General features: G+C 45.7%; 1 protein-coding gene across 1 annotated transcript in view; it reads right to left on the minus strand.

Moving 5' to 3' along the window:
* The window catches only part of MSH4 (mutS homolog 4), a 111,243-nt gene that overhangs the window by 75,215 nt on the left and 10,834 nt on the right, over nt 1-25,194 (minus strand). Inside the window, exons 2-5 of the mRNA XM_073592078.1 lie at nt 21,889-22,056; nt 17,252-17,424; nt 12,002-12,112; nt 4,632-4,747 (exon numbers count right to left, since the gene is read on the minus strand). Coding sequence (XP_073448179.1) covers nt 4,632-4,747; nt 12,002-12,112; nt 17,252-17,424; nt 21,889-22,056 — 568 coding nt within the window. The remainder of the gene's footprint in view (nt 1-4,631; nt 4,748-12,001; nt 12,113-17,251; nt 17,425-21,888; nt 22,057-25,194) is intronic.

Raw genomic sequence — 25,194 nt, forward strand, 5'->3', positions numbered from 1 at the left:
GACATGGGCACAGGAGGGGCTGCAGACAAGGACAGGGCTAGAGATCTCTCACCCCCTTTCCCTCACCCCCCTTTTACTCACCTCCCCTCTCTCCCCCCTCGCTCACTCCCCCCTTCCTCTCTCCACCTCCCCTCTCTCTCTCCCCCCTTTCCCCCTCCCACTCTCTCTCACCACACTCCTCCTCCCTCTTACCCCTTCCCACCACTCCCCCCTCTCCCTCTCCTCTGCTCTCTTCTCTCTCCCCCCGCTCACTCTCTCTCTCTCCCCTTTTGCGCACCCTTTTTCCACCCCTCCCTCTCACCGCCCTCTCCCTCGTTCACCTTCTCTCTCACCCCCTCTCTCCCTCCCCCTCTCATTCACAATCTCTTGCTCCCCCTCTCTCTTTCCCTCCCCTCTCTCTCTTTCCCTCCCTCTCTTTCCCTCCCCTCTCTCTCTTTCCCTCCCCTCTCTCTCTCTCGCTTTCCCTCCCCCCTCCCTCTTTCTCCCCCCTCCCTCTCTCTTTCTCTCTCCCCCTCTCTCTCTCCCTCCCCCTCTTTCCCCCTCTAGCTCTCCCTCCCCTCGCTGTGCTGGGATCCCCTACTCTACTTCCTCTGTGTATGTGGAATGACTCGGTGACATCTCCTCCCCATTCTCCCAAGACAATGGAAATTCTTAGAGGGGTTGCCACCTTGCTGGGCCCCAGATGTTTTATTTGCTGCATATGTCTGATGGATGAGGAGGGTGCACTGGAAGTGGTGCTGATGAACTGTGTGCTAGATCTGTGCATCTTTTTGCAGCCATTTTTATTGCTTGAATTTTTTTTCCCATTATGGGTGTGAATGGGGCCTCATGAGTAAGTTTCGCCTAAGGCCTCACAAAGCCTAGAGCCGCCTCTGGCCTTGTGCTGTTCTCTGTAGCTAAACTAGTGATGACCCCTAATCCTTGTACTGTTCTCTGTAACTAAAGACTGGTCGTGACCCATCATCCCTGTATTGTTCTCTGTAGCTACATACATATGATGACCCCCTCATTCTATCACTATCCTCTATAGGTAAACTCTGCTGATAAGCCATCATCCCTGTTCTGCTGGATATAGTTGAGCATCAGTGATGACTCTTCATCCCTATACAGTTCTCTGTAGCTAAATAATAGCGATGACCCTTATCCCTGTGCTGTTCAATATAGTTGGACTCTAGCCACTTCAGCCCCGGAAGGATTTACCCCCTTCCTGACCAGAGCACTTTTTGCGATTTGGCACTGCGTCGCTTTAACTGACAATTGCGAGGTCATGCGACATGGCTCCCAAACAAAATTGACGTCCTTTTTTCCCCACAAATAGAGCTTTCTTTTGGTGGTATTTGATCATCTCTGCGGTTTTTATTTTTTGCGTTATAAACAAAAAAATCGACAATTTTGAAAAAAAAACGCATTATTTATTACTTTTTGCTATAATAAATATCCCCAAAAAATATTTAAAAAAACATTTTTTTTCCTCAGTTCAGGCCGATATGTATTCTTACATATTTTTGGTAAAAAAATCTCAATAAGCATTTAATGATTGGTTTGCGCAAAAGTTATAGCGTCTACAAAATAGGGGATAGTTTTATGGCATTTTTATTAATAAATTTTTTTTTTACTAGTAATGGCGGCAATCAGCGATTTTTATCATGACTGCGACATTATGGCGGACACATCGGACAATTTTGACACATTTTTGGGACCACTGGCATTAATACAGCGATCAATGCTAAAAAATTGCATTGATTACTGTAAAAATGTCGCTGGCAGTGAAGGGGTTAACCTCTAGGTGGCGCTGTAGGGATTGTGTGTGTCCTAGGGAGTGTTTCTAATTGTGGGGGGAGGGGCTGTGTGACACTATACTGATCGCCGCTCCCGATCACAGAGAGCAGAGATCAGTGACAGTGTCACTAGGCAGAACGGGGAGATGCTTGTTTACATAATCTCCCCGTTCTTCCCCACTGTGAGACAATCGCGGGTATCCCTGCGGACATCGGGTCCGCGGGACCCGCGATTGCGTTCACGGAGCTACCAGCGCGTCCTGCCTCTTAAAAGGGCAACGTACAGGTACGTTAATCTGCCTGCACGTACCCTTCTGCCGCAGTATATCTGCGTGAGGCGGTCGGGAAGCAGCTAGTGATATCCCCTTTTCCATATATTGTTCTTTGTAGCTACAGATTAGAGATGACCCCTCATCTCTGTAATGTTTTCTGTAGCTACTGACCAGCAATGACCCCTCATTCTATCATTGGCCTCTATAGTTAAACTCTAGTGATAAGCCTTCATCCACATTCAGTTGTCTATCAACGATGACTTTTCATGTCAGCATTGGACTCTGTAGCTACTGACTAGTGATGACCTCTCATCCCTGTGCGGTTCTCCATAGCTGGACTGTAATGGTAACCGCTTCTCCTATAAAGTTCTCTGTAGCTACAAACTAGTGATGACCCCTCTACCCTCGCTCTGTCCTCTGTAGTTAGACTCCAGTAACTTTTCTTCCTAGTTCAGTTCTCTATGGCTGGATACCAGTGATGACCCCTGGACGCTGTACTGTTCTTTATTGCTTGACACCACCAATAATTTTATATTTCTGTGCTGTTGTTTAAGGCCTGATAGCCCCTTATCTATTTGTTGTTCTCTAGAGCCCTGACAATAGTTCCTGAGTGAATGCAATTACAAAGTTGGAGATTTAAACTGAAGTCACAAAATACTGTCAAATGAGGTTTTAGCAACCAGAAGAGTACAGATTAACCACTTCAATACCAGGCACTTTCCCCCCTTCCTGCCCAGGACAATTTTTAGCTTTCAGCGCTGTCGCACTTTGAATGACAATTGCGCGGTCATACAACACTGTACCCAAAATACATTTTTATCAATTTCTTCCCACAAATAGAGCTTTCTTTTGGTAGTATTTGATCACCTCTGCGGTTTTTAATTTTTTTGCGCTATAAACAGAAAAAGACCGACAATTTGGGAAAAAAAAACTGATGGGCACTGGATAGGCAGCACTGATGAGGAGCTACTGACAGGAATTATTGAGTGGCACTTTGATGGGGCACTGACAGGCATTACTGATGGGGCACTGATCGGCACTTTTATGGGCACTGACAGGTCGTTTTTTTTAGAGGGGGCAGGCTGGCAGCTGATGGGCACCTTTTGATGGGGGCGGTGCTGATAATCAGCACAGACCCCCCTCTGACAGGGAGAGCCACCGATCAGCTCTCCATGTCAGCGTGAACCGAGGAAAGCCGTTTACCGGCACTTCCTGGTTCACGCGATGATCAGCTGTGATTGGTCACAGCTGATCACGTGGTAAGAAGCCCCTGTCTGAGGCTTCATACCATGATCGGAGTTGCGGTGTGTCAGACTGACACACAGCACCTTCGATCGCCACGCTGCATGCCCCCCGTGGCCGCGCGCCAGCTCTGTTATCCTGATCACGTCATAGAACGTCCGGTCAGGATAACAAAACCACTTTTCCGCCGTCATTTTGCTATATGGCGGGCGGCAAGTGGTTAAAATGTTACTAAACCCAGGGCCCTTCATTCACTATATCTGGTCTCCCACAGTACACAGAACATGAAAATGCAATTATTTTAGTAAATATAAACTGTTAAATACCTTTTCTCATCAGCAGTATATATAGCAGCTTATGTCTTCTATCAGTGTTTTGTTAAAGCTTGTAGGCGGAGTTCTCATTCTCCTCTGACTGTCCTATGAGGCTGCATGACCTCTTACCCTCTGCCTGGACAGTGCTGATTGGCCTTGTGCTGATCACATGCACCCTCCCAAAAAAAAAAAAAATCCTGCCAGTAACACACTTTCTCTTCTGTGGTGTATCAAGATAACAGAAAGAGGATAGGACTATAGGGCTCCGCCCCTCTGGTACTCTCCATAGCATAGATGGGGGTAGTGCTGTAGTTCTATTTGGGTGATGGGGAGCTGTTAGTAAAGCAGACCTAACATTTTCATGGAAATTTTGTTTTAAAGTGTTACTAAACCCAAGAGCCTGCATTCACTATATCTGGTCTCCCACAGTACACAGAACATTGAAATGCAATAGTGTTATTAAATATAAACTGCCAAATACCTTTCTCATCAGCAGTATATAGCAGTCTTGTGACATCTATTAGTGTCCAGTTGAGCACTGGTTAAAGCTTGTAGGGCGAGTCTTCATTCTCCTCTGACTGTCCCATGATGCTGCAGGACCCCTGACCCTCTGTCTGGACAGTGCTGATTGGCCCTGTGCTAATCACATGCACCCTCCCAAAAAAAAAAAACTCTCTAGCAATACACACCAAACTGAGCATGTGCAGAGTGCCCCACGGCTCTGTTCTATCAGAAGACAGATTGGGGACAGTAAAAGAAGAGGAGGATCAGAGAAAACAGGATCAAACCGCCTTTCTACACAATGCAGAGGAATGACCCCTTAGGTTTCACAGTGAGTATAACCAGCATACTTTACTGTATATACAGACTGATTTTACTGTTGTGGGTTTAGTAACACTTTAACGACAATGGAATCTGGTTATTAAGAGTTACTGCACATTGTGCATGTCTTCAATATAGGGGCAAAGGTTTAATCAGTTGAAACAAATGTAATAAGAGGTTTACTGTGATATATTTCAACATACTTAGTTTTAACTTCCATCAGTACTGTACTAAATTCAGGGGCACACAGCTGTTCAATGTATTCCAAACCCTTTGTCTCATTGAAATATTTCCTCTGAACAGTAGTAAAAGATATGCCCTGAAAGCCAATAAATATATATATATTATTGAAGCTAAAACAAGAAAACAGTTTATACACAATAGGTTATACACTGTATCTTTGACGTATTTTACTGCATTTCTATCTACAATACTACCAGCATGTCTTTGGAGGAACAGTGGGTTTAGGCAGCAAGTATTGGATGGGGTAGCGTTTGGCATTGGGCAGTGATGACTCCACATTGACGTTTTCAGGGTCCAATAAGTGAAAGTGAGTGTAAACCTCTCAAATGAACACTGACTATCATTCAAGTGTGTACTTGCCTCAATTCAAAGCACCTATAGTGTGATTTCCGTCTCCCCTCTGCGCTTGGGCAGAGTGGACACAAAAGCCCGCTCTCCTCTATGGGTGGTCGGATGGAAATGGAACCGCCTGTCCGTTTACACACGATTGCCATCCAACTGTTTTTAGCGGATAGGAATGGATGTCGGCCATTTGCATCCGCCGCTTCATAGAGGAGACTGGAGGGTCCGATCAGGAGTGAAGTGTTACGTTTTAGGGTTAGCTTAAACTATATCTAACGCAATTTTTTAATTTTAATCTTAGTCAAGTAAAGAGTAGGGAATGGTTAAAACTATTTTTTTTTTCATGGTCTGTCTCTCAATGTGGGAGAATTACCTTTTATTCCTGTCCTGCAGACAGGACAAGAAGTTAGAGGAAATCTCTCTAAAATAAGGGAAATACATTCATAGGCAGGTTTCCTCCTATTCCAGTTCCAGTGACAACTCAAAATGTAAGGTTTTCTCCTTCCTTTAGTCCTGGTAACATTAGTCGCCAATACTGTACATATAGAGAGGGTAAGTCTACCCAGCAGGGACACAAACAGCAATAAAACCTGACAGAGGTTCTAACCTTTCCTCTATTCTATCCAAAACTAAAAAGTAAGTTTTGGCTTTGGATACACTTGGGCTGAATTCACACATCCGCACTTCTTTAACGTGCATGTGCAATGCAAAGCAATGATGTGCCTGGGCAGCTTAAAATGTTAAGGAGAAGATAAGTAGTAATATTAGGGTTTAAGTTATGTTTTAGGGTCCACACAAGGGGAGAATTAAATTCTACGTTTAGTAAAAAAAATAGGATTTTTTATTACAGCTTACCTGTAAAATCCTTTTCTTTCGACGGACATCACGGGACACAGAGCCACAGTAATTACTGATGGGTTATAGGGTATCACTAGGTATTCGACACTGGTCACACCCTAATCAGGAAGTTCAACCCCCTATATAACCCCTCCCCTTCCAGGGATACCTCAGTTTTGTAGCAAAGCAGTATAGGTGTATTAGAAGAGGGGCGGGACCTCTGTGTCCCGTGATGTCCGTCGAAAGAAAAGGATTTTACAGGTAAGCTGTAATAAAAAATCCTATTTTCTTTTCTCGGACATCAGGGGACACAGAGCCACAGTAATTACTGATGGGATGTCCCAAAGCAATGCCAACTGAGGGGGGGGAATCACAACCAAGTAGGGTGCTATCAGACCTGAGGACCTTGTACCGCTGTCTGCAGCACACTACGCCCAAAGGCGATATCCTCATGCCTTCTCACATCCACCTGATAGAATCTGGTGAATGTATGAACTGAAGACCAGGTTGCGGCCTTGCAGATCTGAGCCATAGCGGCCCGGTGATGCACTGCCCAAGAAGCACCAATAGCCCTTGTGGAATGTGCCTTGATCTGAAACGGGGGAACCTTCCGTTTCAAACCGTAAGCTTGAATAATCAACTGTCGAATCCATTTAGAAATGGTCGCTTTTGACGCTGCCTGTCCTCTATTGGGACCCTCCGGCAGCACGAACAAGACATCCGTCTTGCGAACCTGAGCAGTTGCCTCCAGATAGGTCTTGACTGCTCTTACTACATCCAAAGAATGTAATGACCTTTCTTCCGAAGAACAAGGTTCTGGAAAAAAGGAAGGTAGCACAATGTCTTGGTTTAGATGAAAATCTGAAACCACCTTCGGTAAAAAAACTAGGATGAGGGCGCAGTACCACTCTATCCTTGTGTATAATCAAGTAAGGCTCTTTACAGGGAAGAGCTGCTATTTCTGATACTCTTCTAGCAGAAGAGATAGCTACCAGGAAAATTAGTTTCCTCGTCAGTAAGACCAAAGGAATCTGACGTATTGGTTCAAAAGGTTGTTTTTGTAACACCGATAGAACCAAGTTCAAGTCCCAGGGGTTTAGGGGCGCCTTAACCGGAGGATTAAGACGCATCACCCCCTGTATAAAGTTTCGGATCAGAGAATGCGAAGCAAGCGGCCGTTGAAACAACACTGATAAGGCCGACACCTGGCCCTTGATGGTACTCAAGGCCAGCTTCATCTCTAATCCTAATTGTAGAAAATCCAGATTTCTACCTATGACATATTTCCTGGGATGCCAACCCCTGGATTCACACCAGGATACATAAGCTTTCCAGACACTATGATGAATCATTCTGGAAGCTGGCTTCCTTGCCTTGATCAAGGTAGATATGACAGGACCTGAAAGCCCACGATTTTTCAGAACGTGGGATTCAATAGCCCACCCGTCAAATCTAGCATTTGTGAGGCAGGCTGGAACACAGGACCTTGAGCTAACAGGTCTGGGTGTATCGGTAGGGTCCACCGGGAACCCACCATCATCCCTGCTATTTCTGCTTATCAGGTTCTTCTGGACCAAACGGGGGCCACCAGAAGTGCCGACTTCCCTTCTTGCCTGAGTCTGCGAAGGAGCCGTGGCAGTAGCAGAATGGGAGGGAATGCATAAATCGGTGAGAGCCGATGCCACGGAATCACCAACGCATCCGTCCTGCCTGCAAGAGGATCCCAGGCAACCGGTAGGAAGGATTTCCCCTTCTGTAGGTTTTCGGGTATGAGCCATCAACTGAGGCTCTGACGCATCGCATGCGATAGGTGCATTGGAAAGTTTAATGCCTGCACCTTCCTGTTCCAGGTCAACAGAATACTGTGTTACAACAGTTCTGCTTGGAACTGCGCATAGGGAACTGCTTCGAATGAAGCCACCATCTTCCCCTGCAGCCTTATACAAAGGCGGACAGAAAGACCCTTCTTGGCCCTGACTGTCAGAATCAGCTCCCTTAGAGCAGTGATCTTTGCCTGCAGACACTTCAGTTAAGCAGGAAAACTGGGCACATATAGGCCTGCATCTCTGATGCCTATTGATATCAGAAATTCTCCTCCCTGCAGGACGGAGATTACTGTCTGAATTGATTCCAAACGAAAGGACTGCATCCTTGGGAATCGTTTCAGATCTCTCAAATCCAAAATGGGTCTGTCGTCCCCATTTGGTTTTCGGACCATAGAAAGATTGGAACAAAGTCTCAATCCTTGATCCTTTGTGGGAACCCCCACAATGACCTCTTGCGACAAAAGTCGCTTTATCGCTAGAAGGAGCGACTGCTTCTCTTCTGGCTTTCTGGGAACACCTGATCTGAGGAAACGAGGAGAGGGACATTCTTGGAACTCCAGTCTGTACCCTAAGGTTACCGTGGAGATCACCCATCTATCCTGGAAGTCCTTCTGCCAGGGCCCTGAGAGCTGCAGCAGTCTTTCCCCCCACTCGAGCAAGCGGGGCGCCCCTTCATGAAGAGGTCTTAGTGTCTTGCTTAGAAGACCTTTTCCCCCAGGATTTCTTGTGTCCCTGGGGTTGACTCTTGTTTCTTGCCCCATACGGAGGAGACCCTCGTGGCTGCCTGGAGGCTGATGCCCCTGGCGCTGGGGAAAGAGTCCGTTTAAAAGAGGGACGCTTACTCTTCTTCTTATCAGGTAAGAGAGTGCTTTTCCCACAGGAGATCATCTTGATATAATTATCCAAGTCCTCTCCAAACAACCTTTCACCACGGAAGGGAAACCCAGCCAGTAGCTTCTTACATGGTGCTTCGGCTGACCAGTTTTTCAACCATAAGATTCTACGTATATGCACCAACCCAAGCAAGAGGCGAGAGGTTTGCACGATAGAATCTCTAATGGCATCAACAGCATAACATAAAGCCGCAGGAAGGTTAGCAAACCCCTGGGCCTGCTGTTCAGGTAATACTTTGATGACCTGTTTAACATGGTCTCTTAAGTATTGACAGACTCCAATCGCTGCTACTGCAGGTTGGGCCACTGATCCTGCTAAAGAGAACACATCTTTCAATAAGAAGTCCATCTTTTTATCCACAGGATCTTTGAGCATCTGAGCGTTGTCTACAGGACAAGTCAGATTACTATTTACAGAGGAAATGGCCGCATCAATGGCCGGTATTCCCCACCTCTTAATAAACTTTTCTTCCATAGGATAAAGTGTAGAAAACTTTTTCGGCGGAAGAAATCGCTTATCTGGGTGATCCCACTCAGAATAAAGCAGCTTTTCAAGTAAATTATGAACAGGAAAAGCATGTGCTGCTTGGAAAGGTTTCAGTGACCCCAAAGCAGAAGAGGTTTCTGTAGTAGTTTCAGGTAGGGACAACTTAAATGTGGAGCGGACCAAACCAGTGAGGATCTGCACTAAGACTTTCTCCTCTTGGGAAGTCGCAGAGGGTCGCTCTCCACCTGAATCCTCCGAAGAGGAATCATCTGTCCCATCCCGATCCTCTGAAAGGGATTCATCTCCTTTATCCCAGAGCTCCTCTGACTGAGGGTCTTGGGAAGCAGAGGAAGGCCTTGTGCGTTTTCTTTCACTGCGTGAAGATGTAAACGCGGCCATTAGCTTTTTCTCTAATCCAGAAATGGTTGAGGAAAAAACTTCTTGTGTAATGTACACAGGGGCTGAAGTGCCGGCAGCAGATGTAGCCCCTAACCCCAATGGCTCTCCCTGTCCAGCTGCCCCTGGTCCCTCAGGAGGGGATGGTGTAGCAGACAGGGGGTCCTCAGAACCTGAACGAGACCCCCTAGTGCCTCTGGTTCTTGGGGTGCTTGAACCTCTTCTACCCATAGTGCAAAGCAACAAGGTGTGAGGTATCAAAAGCGAACACTGACTGCTGAGCGATGTAGTCTGGCTAAAAGCCTTGCTACCAAATGCCCAGTCCGGTGTTCTTTAGTAAATGCAGCCTAGGGGAATGCCTGTGTCCCACCTTACATGCGACTGTCAGCTCTGTGTCTCTCCAAAGCTCAGAGCACCTGTACAGTGTGCTTTAAATGGCCATGCTTTCTGGCACTGTGGGCGTCTGGGCACGCTGACGCTGTGCTGACGCCCCGCCCCCCCTTCCCCCCCCTCGTTTTTGAAAAACGAGCGCTTCCCGCGCGAGCCGACCCTTTCTGACAAGTCTGAAGGGAGGCTGGGGTTGTGGGAATAAGGAGGAGGCCGGCAGTGATGGGCCCTGCATCGCAATGCGGCTTCGGTGGCGGCGGCGGCAGCGGCTGTGACAGTGCGGTCTCACCCGCCTTACAGCATACCTGAGCCTTTCCCTAGCCTGGGGGGACCATCCTAGCAGAGAAAACCCCCCACCATCTACCTTTGGAGCTGGAGGAAGAGCTAATGCAGCGGACGCTGAGACAGATCAAACATGAAAAGGTTTGTGCTCTTGGCAGCCCCCGGTGGTCACAATAGGCACAGCATGCATTCACCTTAAAGGAGAAAAGCCACTAGAATTAAAATTCTGTGGAATCTCCTCTTACCTTATCCAGGCCGCAGGGTTCAGTTTACACAGACCCAGCCTTCGCCTCTCACGGTGGGCTCCGTTTGTGGAAAAACCGTCAGAGACTGGGGCCCCCATCAGTAGGGGGATCCTTCAGTTCTGGGCCTGTAAAGCACCTCGCCAGAAATTAGGAAGTTTAAAGCCATTTTCTGATCCGCGGGTCCAGCTCTCTAAAAAGAGAAGCGTTACAGGTAAAACCTCGTTTCTTCGGACACGAGGCCCGGGTACCATCCAATTCGGCCATGAAAAGACACTTTGAATGGATCCGGTCGCCTGGCTTGCCCCAGTATAGGATCTTAGAATATTCCTTTTGGAGCTTCAGCACAGGACATCTTTACACGTCCAACACCTAAGACACTGGTGTAAAAACTGAGGTATCCCTGGAAGGGGAGGGGTTATATAGGGGGTTGAACTTCCTGATTAGGGTGTGACCAGTGTCCAATACCTAGTGATACCCTATAACCCATCAGTAATTACTGTGGCTCTGTGTCCCGTGATGTCCGAGAAAAGAAATATTTTTTTTATACTGCAAAGGAAATGTAACTTACAGTCAATGAGAAGTGGCCCTTGAGCTGCTGATTGAGGTTTTAATTTAAATCTTTATTCGTCGAATCCCCCTATCCCTGCAGTGATAATCTTCCGGTACAGCAGGGGTCAATACAAGCCAAGGGACATGTCATATGCAGTCGTCATGACTACCGACTATGCCCTTTCCACGTCCCTTCACCATTCATAGAATCTGTACTAAAGCTTCCATGAAGTGGGCTGGGTCTTGGCAGGAGTTATATGAATATCAAAATGCCTTGATGGTTGGATGGCAGTCTGGAGAAGTGGTCATTCCTAGGCAGGCTGTATTTGCAAGCAGACTACCCTAGGCAACTCCAATGTGTGATGCTGAGCATCCATGGTTGAAAGAACTTAAAGGATAAATTCACCTATTGACAAAAAATAATAAATGCACATTTTTTTGCAGCTAAAAAAAAAAGTTTTTTTATTATTTTTTTGTTGCAGGAGTCTGGAAAGCATTGCACCAGCGATCCGCAGATTGCTAATGCCATGCAGGTCTCCTACAGTTCTATCAGTGTATCAGCTTGCTCGTACCTCGGAAGAGGATACATTCTGACAGGAAGACTCAATGAACTACCACAAAGATTGCAGTGCCTTGGTACTTCATTGAAAACTACAATCTGACAGCCGCAAAAGGCTGCAGGACCTTGTCATTTTCCATTCACAGAGGACTGTGAATGAGTGACGCGGCCGAGTGGGTGGAGTGCCTTTTTTGAATTGTGGCAGCAGGCACAGAAAGAAGATCCTGGTCTGCTGTCACAGCGGGGATCAGAAAGGGGCGAGGGGGCCAGTGCATTCATAACATGTTACATGTTACACCCTGCATATGGGTGTAACATGTAATATGTTATGAAAAGTGAACATATCCTTTCTATCCAATGAATGAAAGAAGCACAGTGTGCAGTCAAATCAGAATAAGTGATTTCAGTACAGGAGAGGAGGATGTACAAATGTGCAAGACTGAAGGGAAGGCTGGAGGTCAGTTTGATGACTCAGAAAATGCAGATGCAGAACTGATGGTGTTGTACGAACACCTAAAAATATGTACCTTAAAGTTTTCAGTGATCAGACGGGACAGTTCTGTTGTTTTACCACCTTCACAGGCCGTGTTTGACATCAATATCTCTTTCGGTTCTAGAATCTGAAGCTTTGTTATAACCTAGAATATAATATAGCATGAAAGAAGAGCTACAGTCTGCAAACATAATGTTAAATAAATACATCTTTTGGATTGTTAAGCATCACTTTCAACACTTTGGATATTGTTCAGTATTTATAATGTAGTCTCTACGTGCAAAATATCTAACTGAATTGTTCCGCAGGAAAGCTTGGTGGCAGCCATGTCCTCTTTGGGCATTTGAAGCCGCTGTCTGTTCTCTTCCTGTATTTTGTGCTACTGGCTACTCACAGGGCCGAGTGCTAGAACAGCTATTTGCACCCCCCCCCCCCCAAAAAAAAAATTTAAATCAGTAGAAAATATTAAAACAAAAAAACATGAAACTGCTAAATTTCTCTAGCTGACATCATCCAATCCTGCAGCACACAGTGGTATGGGGAACGTTGGCGCAGTGTGTGGGGAACATCAGTGGCAGTGGCAAGCAGGCCAGGACAAAAAATAGGCCCAGGCATTTTAGACTGAGCAGCCCATTTTATTTTTTAAACCAAATTACAAATAATGACAACTACTAGCTTCTCAATGTCTTTCCGTTATGTTTAGCCTGCTTCACTCCATTGGTGTTAGTAGTTGTTTCTTTTTAGTATTTTTTTAACTTTTTTTTTTACAATTTTATTATTTTTTATTATTTTTTTTTAGGACCCCCGTTGGGAGGCTTTGGTAAAATGTCAGGGGTCTAAAAAGACCTCTGATGTTTCACCCTTGAGACAGAGAAAGAATATTGAGGATACAGCCCGCCATGTCTGTAGCCTCAGCAAAACAGAATGAATGGACAGGAATTGCTCTGTACAGAGCTTCCCATTCATTCATAAACTGAAGCATAGGAAACACAGTTTCCTATACCTCAGTTATGAAAAAAAAAAAAAAAACAGAGTCAGTGATCAGTGCGGATTTCTGACTCTGTCTTTTCAGACAAGGAAGGGTCCAGTAAATAACAAGTTTACAGGCCCCTTCCCTGCTCTCCATCCTGACAGACCCCCGCAGAAGCTGGCAGTAGAGGAGAGGAGGGAAGCCAGCAGAGCTGCAGGGAGGCCGGGGGGGGAAAGAGAGAAGAAACAGCAGGGCCAGGAGATAGGAAACAACGGGGTTGGGAGAGATCAAAGTGGTGCCGACAGAGAGGAAACAACGGGGCCGAGAGAGAGGAAACAACGGGGCCGAGAGAGAGGAAACAACGGGGCCGAGAGAGAGGAAACAACGGGGCAGAGAGAGAGGAAACAACGGGGCAGAGAGAGAGGAAACAACGGGCCGAGAGAGAGGAAACAACGGGGCCGGGAGAGAGGAAACAACGGGGTCAGGAGAGAGGAAACAACTGGGCCGGGAGAGAGGAAACAACGGGGCCGGGAGAGAGGAAACAACGGGGCCGGGAGAGAGGAAACAACGGGGCCGGGAGAGAGGAAACAACGGGGCCGGGAGAGAGGAAACAACGGGGCCGGGAGAGAGGAAACAACGGGGCCGGGAGAGAGGAAACAACGGGGCCGGGAGAGAGGAAACAACTGGGCCGGGAGAGAGGAAACAACTGGGCTGGGGAAACAACTGGGCTGGGAGAGAGGAAACAACTGGGTCAGGAGAGAGGAAACAACTAGGCCGGGAGAGAGTAAACAACTAGGCCGGGAGAGAGTAAACAACTAGGCCGGGAGAGAGTAAACAACTAGGCCGGGAGAGAGGAAACAACTAGGCCGGGAGAGAGGAAACAACTAGGCCGGGAGAGAGGAAACAACTAGGCCGGGAGAGAGGAAACAACTAGGCCGGGAGAGAGGAAACAACTAGGCCGGGAGAGAGGAAACAACTAGGCCGGGAGAGAGGAAACAACTAGGCCGGGAGAGAGGAAACAGCGGGGTTGAGAGAGATCAAAAGCGGGGCCGAGAGCGAGGAAGCAACGGGGCTGGGAGAGATCAAAGTGGGGTTCGGGAGAGAGGAAACAACAGGGACGGGAGAGATCAAAGAAGGGCCCGGAGAGATGAAACATAGGGGCTGGAAGATCACAGCAGGACAGCAAGACCTGGACAGGAGGGGCAACATATAGACAAACCGATCTCCTCCATTTTCCACCTGCAGCCGCTGAATGCCTGCGGAAGGGAGAGGAGGATAAGAAGGCATTTAGCAGCTGCAGGGGAATCGGTTTCTGTATATGCTGCTGTCTTGTTAGAACATGCCATGGCTGCGCCCCAGTGCGCTCTAGATGGCCGACTAGTTCGCCTAGTGGTAGCGCCAGCCCTGGCTACCCAGCATGTACATCTTGATTTCACGCATGCGCAGTAATCACATTGCACAGCGCAAAGTATGTCACAAACCGAGGAGTCTATGGGACCTGAATAGTTATGTAACTTGCCTAGGTGGCAGCAAGCAGAGTTGGCTATAAAAGTAAAAAAAAAAATAAAAAGGTATTTATGGCAAAAAAAAAATACAATATCCAAACATTAGAGTGAAAAAAATATATAGACTCTGCGCCAAAGTGAAAAACATAAAGTGAACAAAAAAATCAAGCAATGGAATAGCTGCTCCCCTGATTGCACAAAGTGGTCAATAAGGATTGGTAATAGATAGAGGGCACTGGTGACTATAATAATAGCAGTTGTGATAATAAAAACAGTGGTAGGACATGTAGCTAAAAAAAAAAAAAAAAAACTCCCCAAAAAAATAAAAAAAAACTATTATAAAAAAATTATACTGTGTATAACATAAGTGATAACAAACATCATTAGAACAACAGTGATAATAATAGGGTCCAAATGCAGAAAAAAACAACTACAATTAAATTGCAGAGAAAGGTGAACTTCTAGATGTAGGTGAACTCTATGCGGAAAATGGAAATTCCTTCACCAAGAAGTCAGTGCACCCCACAGTAATAGGTGAAAAATCTGCTTACCAGATCCAAATGACTTCTTTAATTAAAAAGAAAGTCATGAACGCTTGTGCAGGATTGTGCCTGCTAACATATGAAGGCTGGATAGCAATAGGCAAAAAGGCTTCTTCCCCGGATGGTTAACCATGGGACATAGGAAAAACAATGGATACTTCCAAAGCATAATACAGTTTATTAAAAAGGTTAAAAACAATAGGTCAGTGGTTCTCAACCTGGGGGTCGAATGACAATTTGCCAAGGGTCACCAAATCCTGGGCTGTTCCTGAAGCCCACTCTCCCAGCCTTTTCGCGGTCGCCCAGCAGGACTGTCCCTGGAGCCTGTGGCCGCTGAGCTGGGCTGTTCCTGGAGGCCGTCCACTAAGCCTCTACGCAGCCACCCATTCAGTTCACGGCATGGTTGGGGGGCAGAGACTAGAGGCCAGCTGACTGGCGAGGAATGTGAAGTGGGAGAGGCTGAAGGAGACCCTATCTCCTGATGCCAGCATTGGTGTCACTGCTATGAGACACCAAGAAGTCCAGCAGCACTGCCACTGATTCCCCCCCCCCAGCACTGCCACTCATCCCAACTCCCCGCCAGCGCCGCCACTCATCTCTCCCCCACCAAGGAGTAAGAGAAGGAATAAAAATAGAGAATACATGGAAGGGAGAGGAAAAGGGGGGGGGGGACAAAGAAAAAGGGAGAGGATAAGAGAAAGAACAAGAAAGATGGCTAGAAAAAGGGATGGGAGAAAAAAACAAGAAATTAGGATAGAGAGAGATAAAAGGGAAAGAAAGGAGAACAAAGAGAAAGAGTGGTACATCCTAAAATGTACCATAAAGGGTTTAATATTGTACGAGTGGAAGGGACTCAGGTAACGCTAAATGTCCGTGGGTTAGGGGCGCAAATTACTTGTATTGCCTTGCGTGCTGACAACCCAAGCTATCAAAATAATTTTACTGTTAGGGGTCCCCACAACTTGGTACATTTTATCAAGGGGTCACGGCACTAGAAAGGTTGCGAACCACTGCAATAGGTAAAGCCAAATGGCCGCTTACATATGTTGGTGCCTACCCGGCACTGGGGCTGCTCGCTCATCTGTAGTAGATCTAAGCCTGGATGCCGTACACCACCTCAGTGGTCAGCGTGCGTTCCACCCGACGAAAGGGACAACCACGGAACCGGAAGTAGGAGGAGATCACGTGACCAGGTACCACTCCAAAAGCGGTACCTGTTTTTCCAATGTCCCATAGTTAACCATCTGGGGAAGAAGTAATTTGGATCGGGTAAGCAGATTTTTCACCTATCACTGTGGAGTGCACTGACTTCTTGGTGAAGGAATTTCCATTTTCCGCATAGAAGAGTTCACCTACATCTAGAAGATCACCTTTCTCTGCAATTTAATTGTAGTTGTTTTTTCTGCATTTGGGACCCTAATATTATCACTGTTGTTCTAATGATGTATGTTATCACTTAGGTTATACACAGTATAATTTTTTTTTTATAATAGTTTTTTTTATATTTTTTTTTTTGGAGTTTTTTTTTTTTTTGGCATTTAGCTAAATGTCCTACCACTGTTTTTATTTTCACAACTGCTATTATTATAGTCATCAGCACCCCCTATCTATTACCAATCCTTAATATCCAAACATTACAAAATGTTGGATAAGAATGCAGATTAAAGAAACTTTAAAAAGAAAGATCTGCTTTAGGCCAGGCCAAATATGCATGGATTTAATAACTGTATTTTCAGTTTAACATTTTTGCTAGAAGACAAACATGCAGCAGAACTGATGGTCAGCCATTGTTTTTATGAACTGATCGCGATATAAATTATCCTCGTACACAACATATATTGGACACACACAGATGCGCATATATTGTTTCTCATTTGACTTTGGAATCCCTTAGCCCAGGTTCACAATAGTGCAAACACAGACATCGCATGTGATTTGCACCCACTCTGCAGGTGCCGATCGCATGCGATGTCTGTGCACTGCGAGTTCAGTCATACAGCTGATGGCTGAACTCGCATTGGATTTGCGCGAAAATAGTGCAGGGACTTTTTTTGTCCCGCACTGGGATTGGATCGCATGGATGTTGTCACCTATCTGTGAACCGATCTAGGGGTGTCATTAACACTGTATTAACACCTGCAGTGGTTCGCAGAAGGCAGTGTAAACTGCCTGCGGGAGAGATGCAATGCGGGAACCGGCGATGTAATCATGCTGGTTCCCGCATCGCACAAGTGTGAACCTAGACTAAGCTTTAAATGTACTGTTACCTTGACATATGTGGAGCTGTCTGCAAACTGAGATAAGACAACATCAGGGTTTTTCAGATCCAAACTAGCCATTCCTATTTCTCCACTGGCAAGTCCTCTTCCTTCTGCTACCGCTACAATGACAGAGGCTGTAGACTGAGCCGTAGACTGAGCAGATGTAGATGATGTTGTCACTGGAGTACAGAGATTAGTATTAAATATAAAAGGAATAACCTAGTGATTAAAACACAGTGCTAAGTCAGCAAACCCAGATAACGTGCCATATACCAAACAGCTCCTCCCCCTTCCCCACCATATACAGTATATTCCCAAGTAAAAAGTAAAAGTGAATGTGATGCGCTGTAACAAATACCTACACCAAATTACCAAAAGTATTGGGACGCCTGCCTTTACACGCACATGAACTTTAACCACTTCAGCCCCGGACCATTTGTCCGGCCAAAGACCAGAGCACTTTTTGCGATTCGGCACTGCGTCGCTTTAAATGACAATTGCGCGGTCGTGCGACGTGGCTCCCAAACAAAATTGACGTCCTTTTTTCCCCACAAATAGAGCTTTCTTTTGGTGGTATTTGATCACCTCTGCATTTTTTATTTTTTGCGCTATAAACAAAAAAAGAGCAACAATTTTTTGAAAAAGAGGCAATATTTTTTACTTTTTTTTACTGCTATAATAAATGTCCCCAAAAAATATATAAAAAAACATTTTTTTTCCCTCAGTTTAGGCCGATACATATTCTTCTACAAATTTTTGGTAAAAAAAGAAAAAAAAAATCGCAATAAGCGTTTATTGATTGGTTTGCGCAAATGTTATAGCTTCTACAAAATAGGGGATAGTTTTATGGCATTTTTATTATTAATTTTTTTTTTTACTAGTAATGGCGGCGATCTACGATTTTTATCGTGACTGCGACATTATGGCGGACACGTCAGACAATTTTGACACATTTTTGGGACCATTGGCATTAATACAGCGATCGGTGCGATTAAAAATGCATTGATTACTGTAACATACAAAGAAAAGAGAGCGCAAAGCTGCCCTAGTGTGATACTGTTTATTACTAGAATACAAATTCAAATTAAAAAGGGTTACACTCACAAACATGGATCTGAAAATGTACAGCAAGGTGGATGTCTCCTATCCTGGCCTGATAAAATGGGTTGGCTCCCAAAAATGAGTGATATGAATGGGGGATGTATAGAGCGGACTCCACTTCCTCCTCATGTCGCACTGTGTTTGCTGCAAGACACGCGCTCAGGCCTGAAGAAGGAGGCCACGCCTCCCAAACATGTTGTCTTGGCAACCGCTCTGCTAGTCAGGTGGAGTTACTTCACGCACATAGTCTTTCATTCACGGTCGCAAGTGACGTCATACAGCGCCGGCTCGACCGAGAAAGTGTCTTGCAGCAAACACAGTGGGACATGAGGAGGAAGTGGAGTCCGCTCTATACATCCCCCATTCATATCACTCATTTTTGGGAGCCAACCCATTCTATCAGGCCAGGAGAGGAGACATCCACCTTGCTGTACATGCGATTTTCAGATCCATGTTTGTGAGTGTAACCCTTTTTAATTTGAATTTGTATTCTAGTAATAAACAGTATCACACTAGGGCAGCTTTGCGCTCTCTTTTCTTTGTATGTTTCAGATCAAATCTGCCACCCAGTGGATGTTTGAGAGAGCTGCAGCACCTAGAGCAAGGTGAACTTTTATATAGGACTGTTACATTCTGTGTGTTGCCTATGGGGACAGTGCTGGTTTGGTGTTTTTGTGTTTTCTGTATTGATTACTGTAAACAATGTCACTGGCAGTGAAGGGGTTAACACTAGGGGGTAGGGGTTAAGTGTGTCCTAGTGTGTGTTCTAACTGAAGGTGGGAGGGGACTGTGCAGGGAAGATAACAGATTGCTGTTCATACTCTGTATGAACAGACGATCTGTCACTTCTCCCCTCAGAGAACCGGAAACTGTGTGTTGAGAATACTTATGTACATGGGATTTTTTTTTAATACATTTGCAAAGATTTAAAAAAAAACTTCTTTCACATTGTCATTATGGGGTATTGTTTGTAAAATTTTGAGGAAAATAATGAACTTAAAGGGGTTGTAAAGGTAAATTTTTTTTTTTTTTAAAAATAACAAACATGTTATACTTACCTTCACTGTGCAGCTCGTTCTGCACAGAGTGGCCCCGAACCTGGTCTTCTGGGGTCCCTCGGCGGCTGTTTCAGCTCCTCCCCGCAAGCATTAACCACCTTAATGCGAGCTCCCTCGCATGGTGGTGAGTGCTTGCGGGCGCGCTCCCGTGATACAGCCGGCGGCTATAGCCGCTCGCTGTATCACTCGGCCCCGCCCCCCAGCGCGCCGCGTCATCGGATGTGATTGACAGCAGCGCGAGCCAATGGCTGCGCTGCTTTCAATCCATCCACTGCAGCCAATCAGCGACCAGGCTGAGCTGCAATGAAGATGACGAGAACGAGCAGCGAAGATTCGAGGCGTCAGGTAAGTAAAACGGGGGGGCTGGGGGCGGCGGTATTGTCAAAAGTTTTTTCACCTTAATGCATAGAATGCATTAAGGTGAAAAAATGTTTACCTTTACAACCCCTTTAATTCATTTTGAAATAAGGCTGTAGCATAAAATGTGGAAAAAGTGAAGCGCTGTGAATACTTTCCGGATGCACTGTACATTTTACAATAGCTTCATGCGACTCATACAATGGAAGGGTGCTCAGTCACTGGTTTCAGTCATCTGCTTCTCTATATCTAGTATTGCCAGAAATATATGACATTGTAGGAACACTCTACTGGTAATGGTCACTTGTACTTATAAAACCCTACTGCATGCACAGATTGTGCCCTGAGGCCACCTTGAGCAGCACTGTGAATAATGGCAGTTAAATTAGGCCAGTGTGTTTCCAGGGGCTGACAACTTGTCGTGTACAAAAATTATCTATGACACTCAGATCAGTGGAAAATTATGCAGAAGTTGGAAACAGAGCACGACTGAGAAAATGAAAAAAGTTATTGAAAATATAAAAAAAGACAATAATAAGGGGAACTTATTCTAAACTATGCAGGCTTTAAGAGGGACATAAACTCTTTTCTCTTAATCCAGGGGTGTCCAATCTATGGCCCAAGACGGCTATGAAAGCGTCCCAACACAAAATGGTAAACTCACTTAAAAATTGTTTTCTTTAGTAGGGGGACCTTACGCGCGCTGCAGAATTTCAGTCCTTCATGGCGTAGTGTGTTACCAATTGTTTTCTCGGTGACTATGGTCCCAGCTACCTTGAGATCATTGACAAGATTCTCCCGTGTAGTTCTGGGATGATTCCTCACCGTTCTCATAATCATTGAAACTCCACGAAGGTGAGATCTTGCATGGAGCCCCAGAACAGGGGAGATTGACAGTTATTTTGTGTTTCTTCCATTTGCGAAAAATCGCACCAACTGTTACACCCTCTCACCAAGCTGCTGGGCGATGGTCTTGTAGCCCATTCCAGCCTTGTGTAGGTCTACAATCTTGTCCCTGACATCCTTGGACAGCTCTTTGGTCTTGGCCATGGTGGAGAGATTGGAATCTGATTGATTGATTGCTTCTGTTGACAGGTGTCTTTTATACAGGTAACAAGCTGAGATTAGGAGCACTCCCTTTAAGAGAGTGCTCCTAATCTCAGCTTGTTACCTGTATAGAAGACACCTGGGAGCCAGAAATCTTGCTGATTGATAGGGCATCAAATACTTATTTCACTCATTAAAATGCAAATCAATTTATAACTTTTTGAAATGTGTTTTTCTGGATTTTTTTGTTGTTATTCTGCGTCTCACTGTTAAAATAAACCGACCATTAAAATTAAAGACTTATGCCCCGTACACACGGACGGATTTTCTGATGGAAAATGTCCGATCGGAGCGTGTTGTCGGAAATTCCGACCGTGTGTGGGCTCCATCGGACATTTTCCATCGGATTTTCCGACACACAAAGTTTGAGAGCAGGATATAAAATTTTCCGACAACAAAATCCGTTGTCGGAAATTCCGATCATGTGTACACAAATCCGACGGACAAAGTGCCACGCATGCTCAGAATAAATAAAGAGATGAAAGCTATTGGCCACTGCCCCGTTTATAGTCCCGACGTACGTGTTTTACGTCACCGCGTTCAGAATGATCGGATTTTCCAACAACTTTGTGTGACCGTGTGTATGCAAGACAAGTTTGAGCCAACATCCGTCGGAAAAAATCCATGGATTTTGTTGTCGGAATGTCCAAACAAAGTCCGACCGTGTGTACGGGGCATTATAATTTCTTTGTCAGTGGGCAAAAGTACAAAATCAGCAGGGGATCAAATACTTTTTCTCTCGCTCTAGTTTATCAAAAACAGCATCAGATATTGTCCTCTTTTACTTTATAATAGAAAATATTACAAAAAGAAAGACGTTTTATTACTCAGATAGGTACATTATCTATATCAGTGATCGGTAACTTGTGATCTGTTCTATTTTTTTCTGCTTATCAGCTATCCTTATTGTTATTTTTTTTTAATATGTGGTTTAAGCAAATTCCTCTTCTTCCAATGTGGCCCAAAAAGGTCAAAAGGTTTGACACCCCTGCCTTAAACCATGCGTAAAAATTTTAATACCTGGATAGCCAGCAACAGGAGTCTGGAGTTTAGACTTTGTGAAGTATCCTCCTGTTGCTCTTCCACAACTAGAAGAGCTGGAATCCTTCCTGGAAGAACTCAAGACTGAGGGAAAATGAAAGGCATTTGTATTCTCTGCAACAGAACTTTGGTCCGCAAAATAGGATTCTATAAGTAGAAATAAGAAAATCAAAACTTTTGTTGACATTTCTCTTTTTTTATTTCTATATCTCATAGAAGCATTACTGGTCCTTAAACATGTACACCAGTGATGACCCCACATTTCTATAGCTGGACACCATGGTGATGACCCTACATTTCTATAGCTGGACACCATGGTGATGACCCCATATTTCTATAGCTGGACACCATGGTGACCCCTCTTCTCTATAACTGGACACCATGGTGACCCCACATTTCTATAGCTGTACACCATGATGACCCCACATTTCTATAGATGGACACCATGGTGATGACCCCACATTTCTATAGATGGACACCATGGTGATGACCCCACATTTCTATAGATGGACACCATGGTGACCCCACATTTCTATAGATGGACACCATGGTGACCCCACATTTCTATAGATGGACACCATGGTGACCCCTCTTCTCTATAACTGGACACCATGGTGATCCCACATCCCTATAGCTGGACATCGATGATGTTCTATCATCTCAACAGCTAAACACCAGTGATGACCCCACATCTCTATAACTGAACACTAGTGATGACCTCTCATGTCTATAGCTGCTGGACATCATGGTGACTCCATATTTATATAGCTGTGCAACTTTGATGACCTCTCATCTCTACAACTTGACACCAGTGATGGCCACTCATTTCTATAAAAAGACATTCTGATGGCCCCCCATCTTTAAGGTGGACATCATGGTGACCCCACATCTCTATAGAAGATATCACAGTGACCCCACATTTCTAAAGATGGCATCATGGTGACCCTTCATCTCTATAGAGGACATCATGGTGACCCCACATCTATACAAAAGACATCATGGTGACCCCACTTCTCTATAGAAGACATCCATGCTGACCCCACATCTCTATAGATGACATCAGTGTGACCCCCACCTCTCTATAGATGACATCATGCTGACCCCTCATCTCTATTGATGACATCATGCTGACCCCTCATCTCTATTGATGACATCATGCTGACCCCTCATCTCTATTGATGACATCATTCTGACCCCTCATCTCTAAAGAAGACATCATGCTGACCCCTGATCTCTATTGAGGACATCGTGGTGACCCCTCATCTCTATTGATGACATCATAATGACCCCTCATCTCTATTAAGGACATCATGCTGACCTCTCATCTCTATTGATGACATCATAATGACCCCTCATTTCTATTGAGGACATCATTGTGACTCATCTCTTTTTATGACATCATGGTGACCCCTCATCTCTATTGATCACATCATTCTGACCCCTCATCTCTATTGAGGACATCATTGTGACCCCTTATCTCTATTGATCACATCATGCTGACCCCTCATCTCTAAAGAAGACATCATGGTGACCCCACATCTCAACTGATGACATCATGGTGACCCCTTATCTCTATAGAAGACATCATGGTGACCCCACATCTCAACTGATGACATCATGGTGACCCCTCATCTCTATCGATCACATCATGCTGACCCCTCATCTCTAAAAAAGACATCATGGTGACCCCCATCTCTATTGATGACATCATAATGACCCCTCATCTCTATTGATGACATCATGGTGACCCCTCATCTCTATTGATGACATCATGGTGACCCCTCATCTCTATTGATGACATCATGGTGACCCCGCATCTCTATTGATGACATCATGGTGACCCCGCATCTCTATTGATGACATCATGGTGACCCCTCATCTCTATTGATGACATCATGGTGACCCCGCATCTCTATTGATGACATCATGGTGACCCCGCATCTCTATTGATGACATCATGGTGACCTCTTATCTCTATTGATGACATCATGGTGACCCCACATCTCTATATAAGATTACTTGGTGACCCCACAGTTTCTCACCTCTGGTCTGCTCTCCGCTGTTGCTGGCCCCTGTGGTGGGTGTTCTGTGGGGCCCCGGGGCGGGGCTATGGGCTCCAGGTCCTCTGTGGGTCACTAGAGGCGATGGGGTCCTCAGGGGCCCGGATGGAGGAGGAGTTTCCCGGCCAGAGTAGCAGGAAGAGCCTGAACTCTCCGGCACCGCCCACCTGCGGCACAGTACACCCGCTCTGGGGTGTGGCGTCCCGGGTACACCCGCTCTGGGGTGTGAAGAACCTGCAGTACGGGACGGAGTATACCAGACACCCCCTGCGGGCTGTGGCGTAACAAACACACCCGATATGGGGCTCGGGGCCCTGGAGGTGCTCTGTGCAGTGTACGGGGAACCCGGGAAACCCGCCCGAGGGCTTCTCAGAGTATCGCAGACACCCGCAATCGGGCGTGGCGTTCCCGAGAACCCGGGCCTGTTGTGTGGAGAGCGGAATAGGCTCCCTACGGGCTGCGCGATGTTCAAGAGGGGCGGGCGGGTGGAGACACCGGGTGTGGTGTGTGAGGGGCCCGGGAGACCCTCTGTGGGGTGTGGACGACCCGGGAACCCGTCCATGGCTGGTCAGTGATGACGTCACCCCGCTAGGGCGGGAAATGACGGCAGTTCAGTCAGAGCCTCCTATCACCTCACAACACACATTCATCAGCATTGATCTCTAAGTCACTCTGTACCAGGCCCAAGCCACGGTTATAATAAAATCCTTATTTCTCATTTGTTTTCAACTGTCCTGTATTTTCTATATGCCCCTCAGGAATGGCTGCACGACTTTCCTCAGGATGGTGACAACATGGAGCCTGCCCATGTAATGTGTGCTGGAGTGGTCACTTGTCACATGACCACTGTCCCGGATTTGCAGGGACAGACACGATTTTTAGCTACTTGTCCCGCAATGTCTGAGTCCCGGGAATCACAGCGAGGACAAGGGTCAGGATTCGCTCACATGAGTGTACTTAACCACTTGCTGACCAGGCCTTTTTCTGACATTTGTTGCTTACAAGTAAAAATCTGTTTATTTTTGCTAGAAAATTACTTAGAACCCCCAAACAGTAAATATTTTTAGCAGAGACCCCTAGAGAATAAAATGGTGATTTTTGCAATATTTTATGTCACATGGTATTTGCGCAGCTGTCTTTGAAACACAAATTCTTTGGAAAAAATACACATTAACTACTTGGCGCCCACGCTATAGCCAAAAGATGGCTGCAGCGCGGGCCTTAA

The sequence above is a fragment of the Aquarana catesbeiana genome, linkage group LG07 (genome assembly GCF_042186555.1).
Source record: "Aquarana catesbeiana isolate 2022-GZ linkage group LG07, ASM4218655v1, whole genome shotgun sequence".
NCBI lineage: Eukaryota > Metazoa > Chordata > Amphibia > Anura > Ranidae > Aquarana > Aquarana catesbeiana.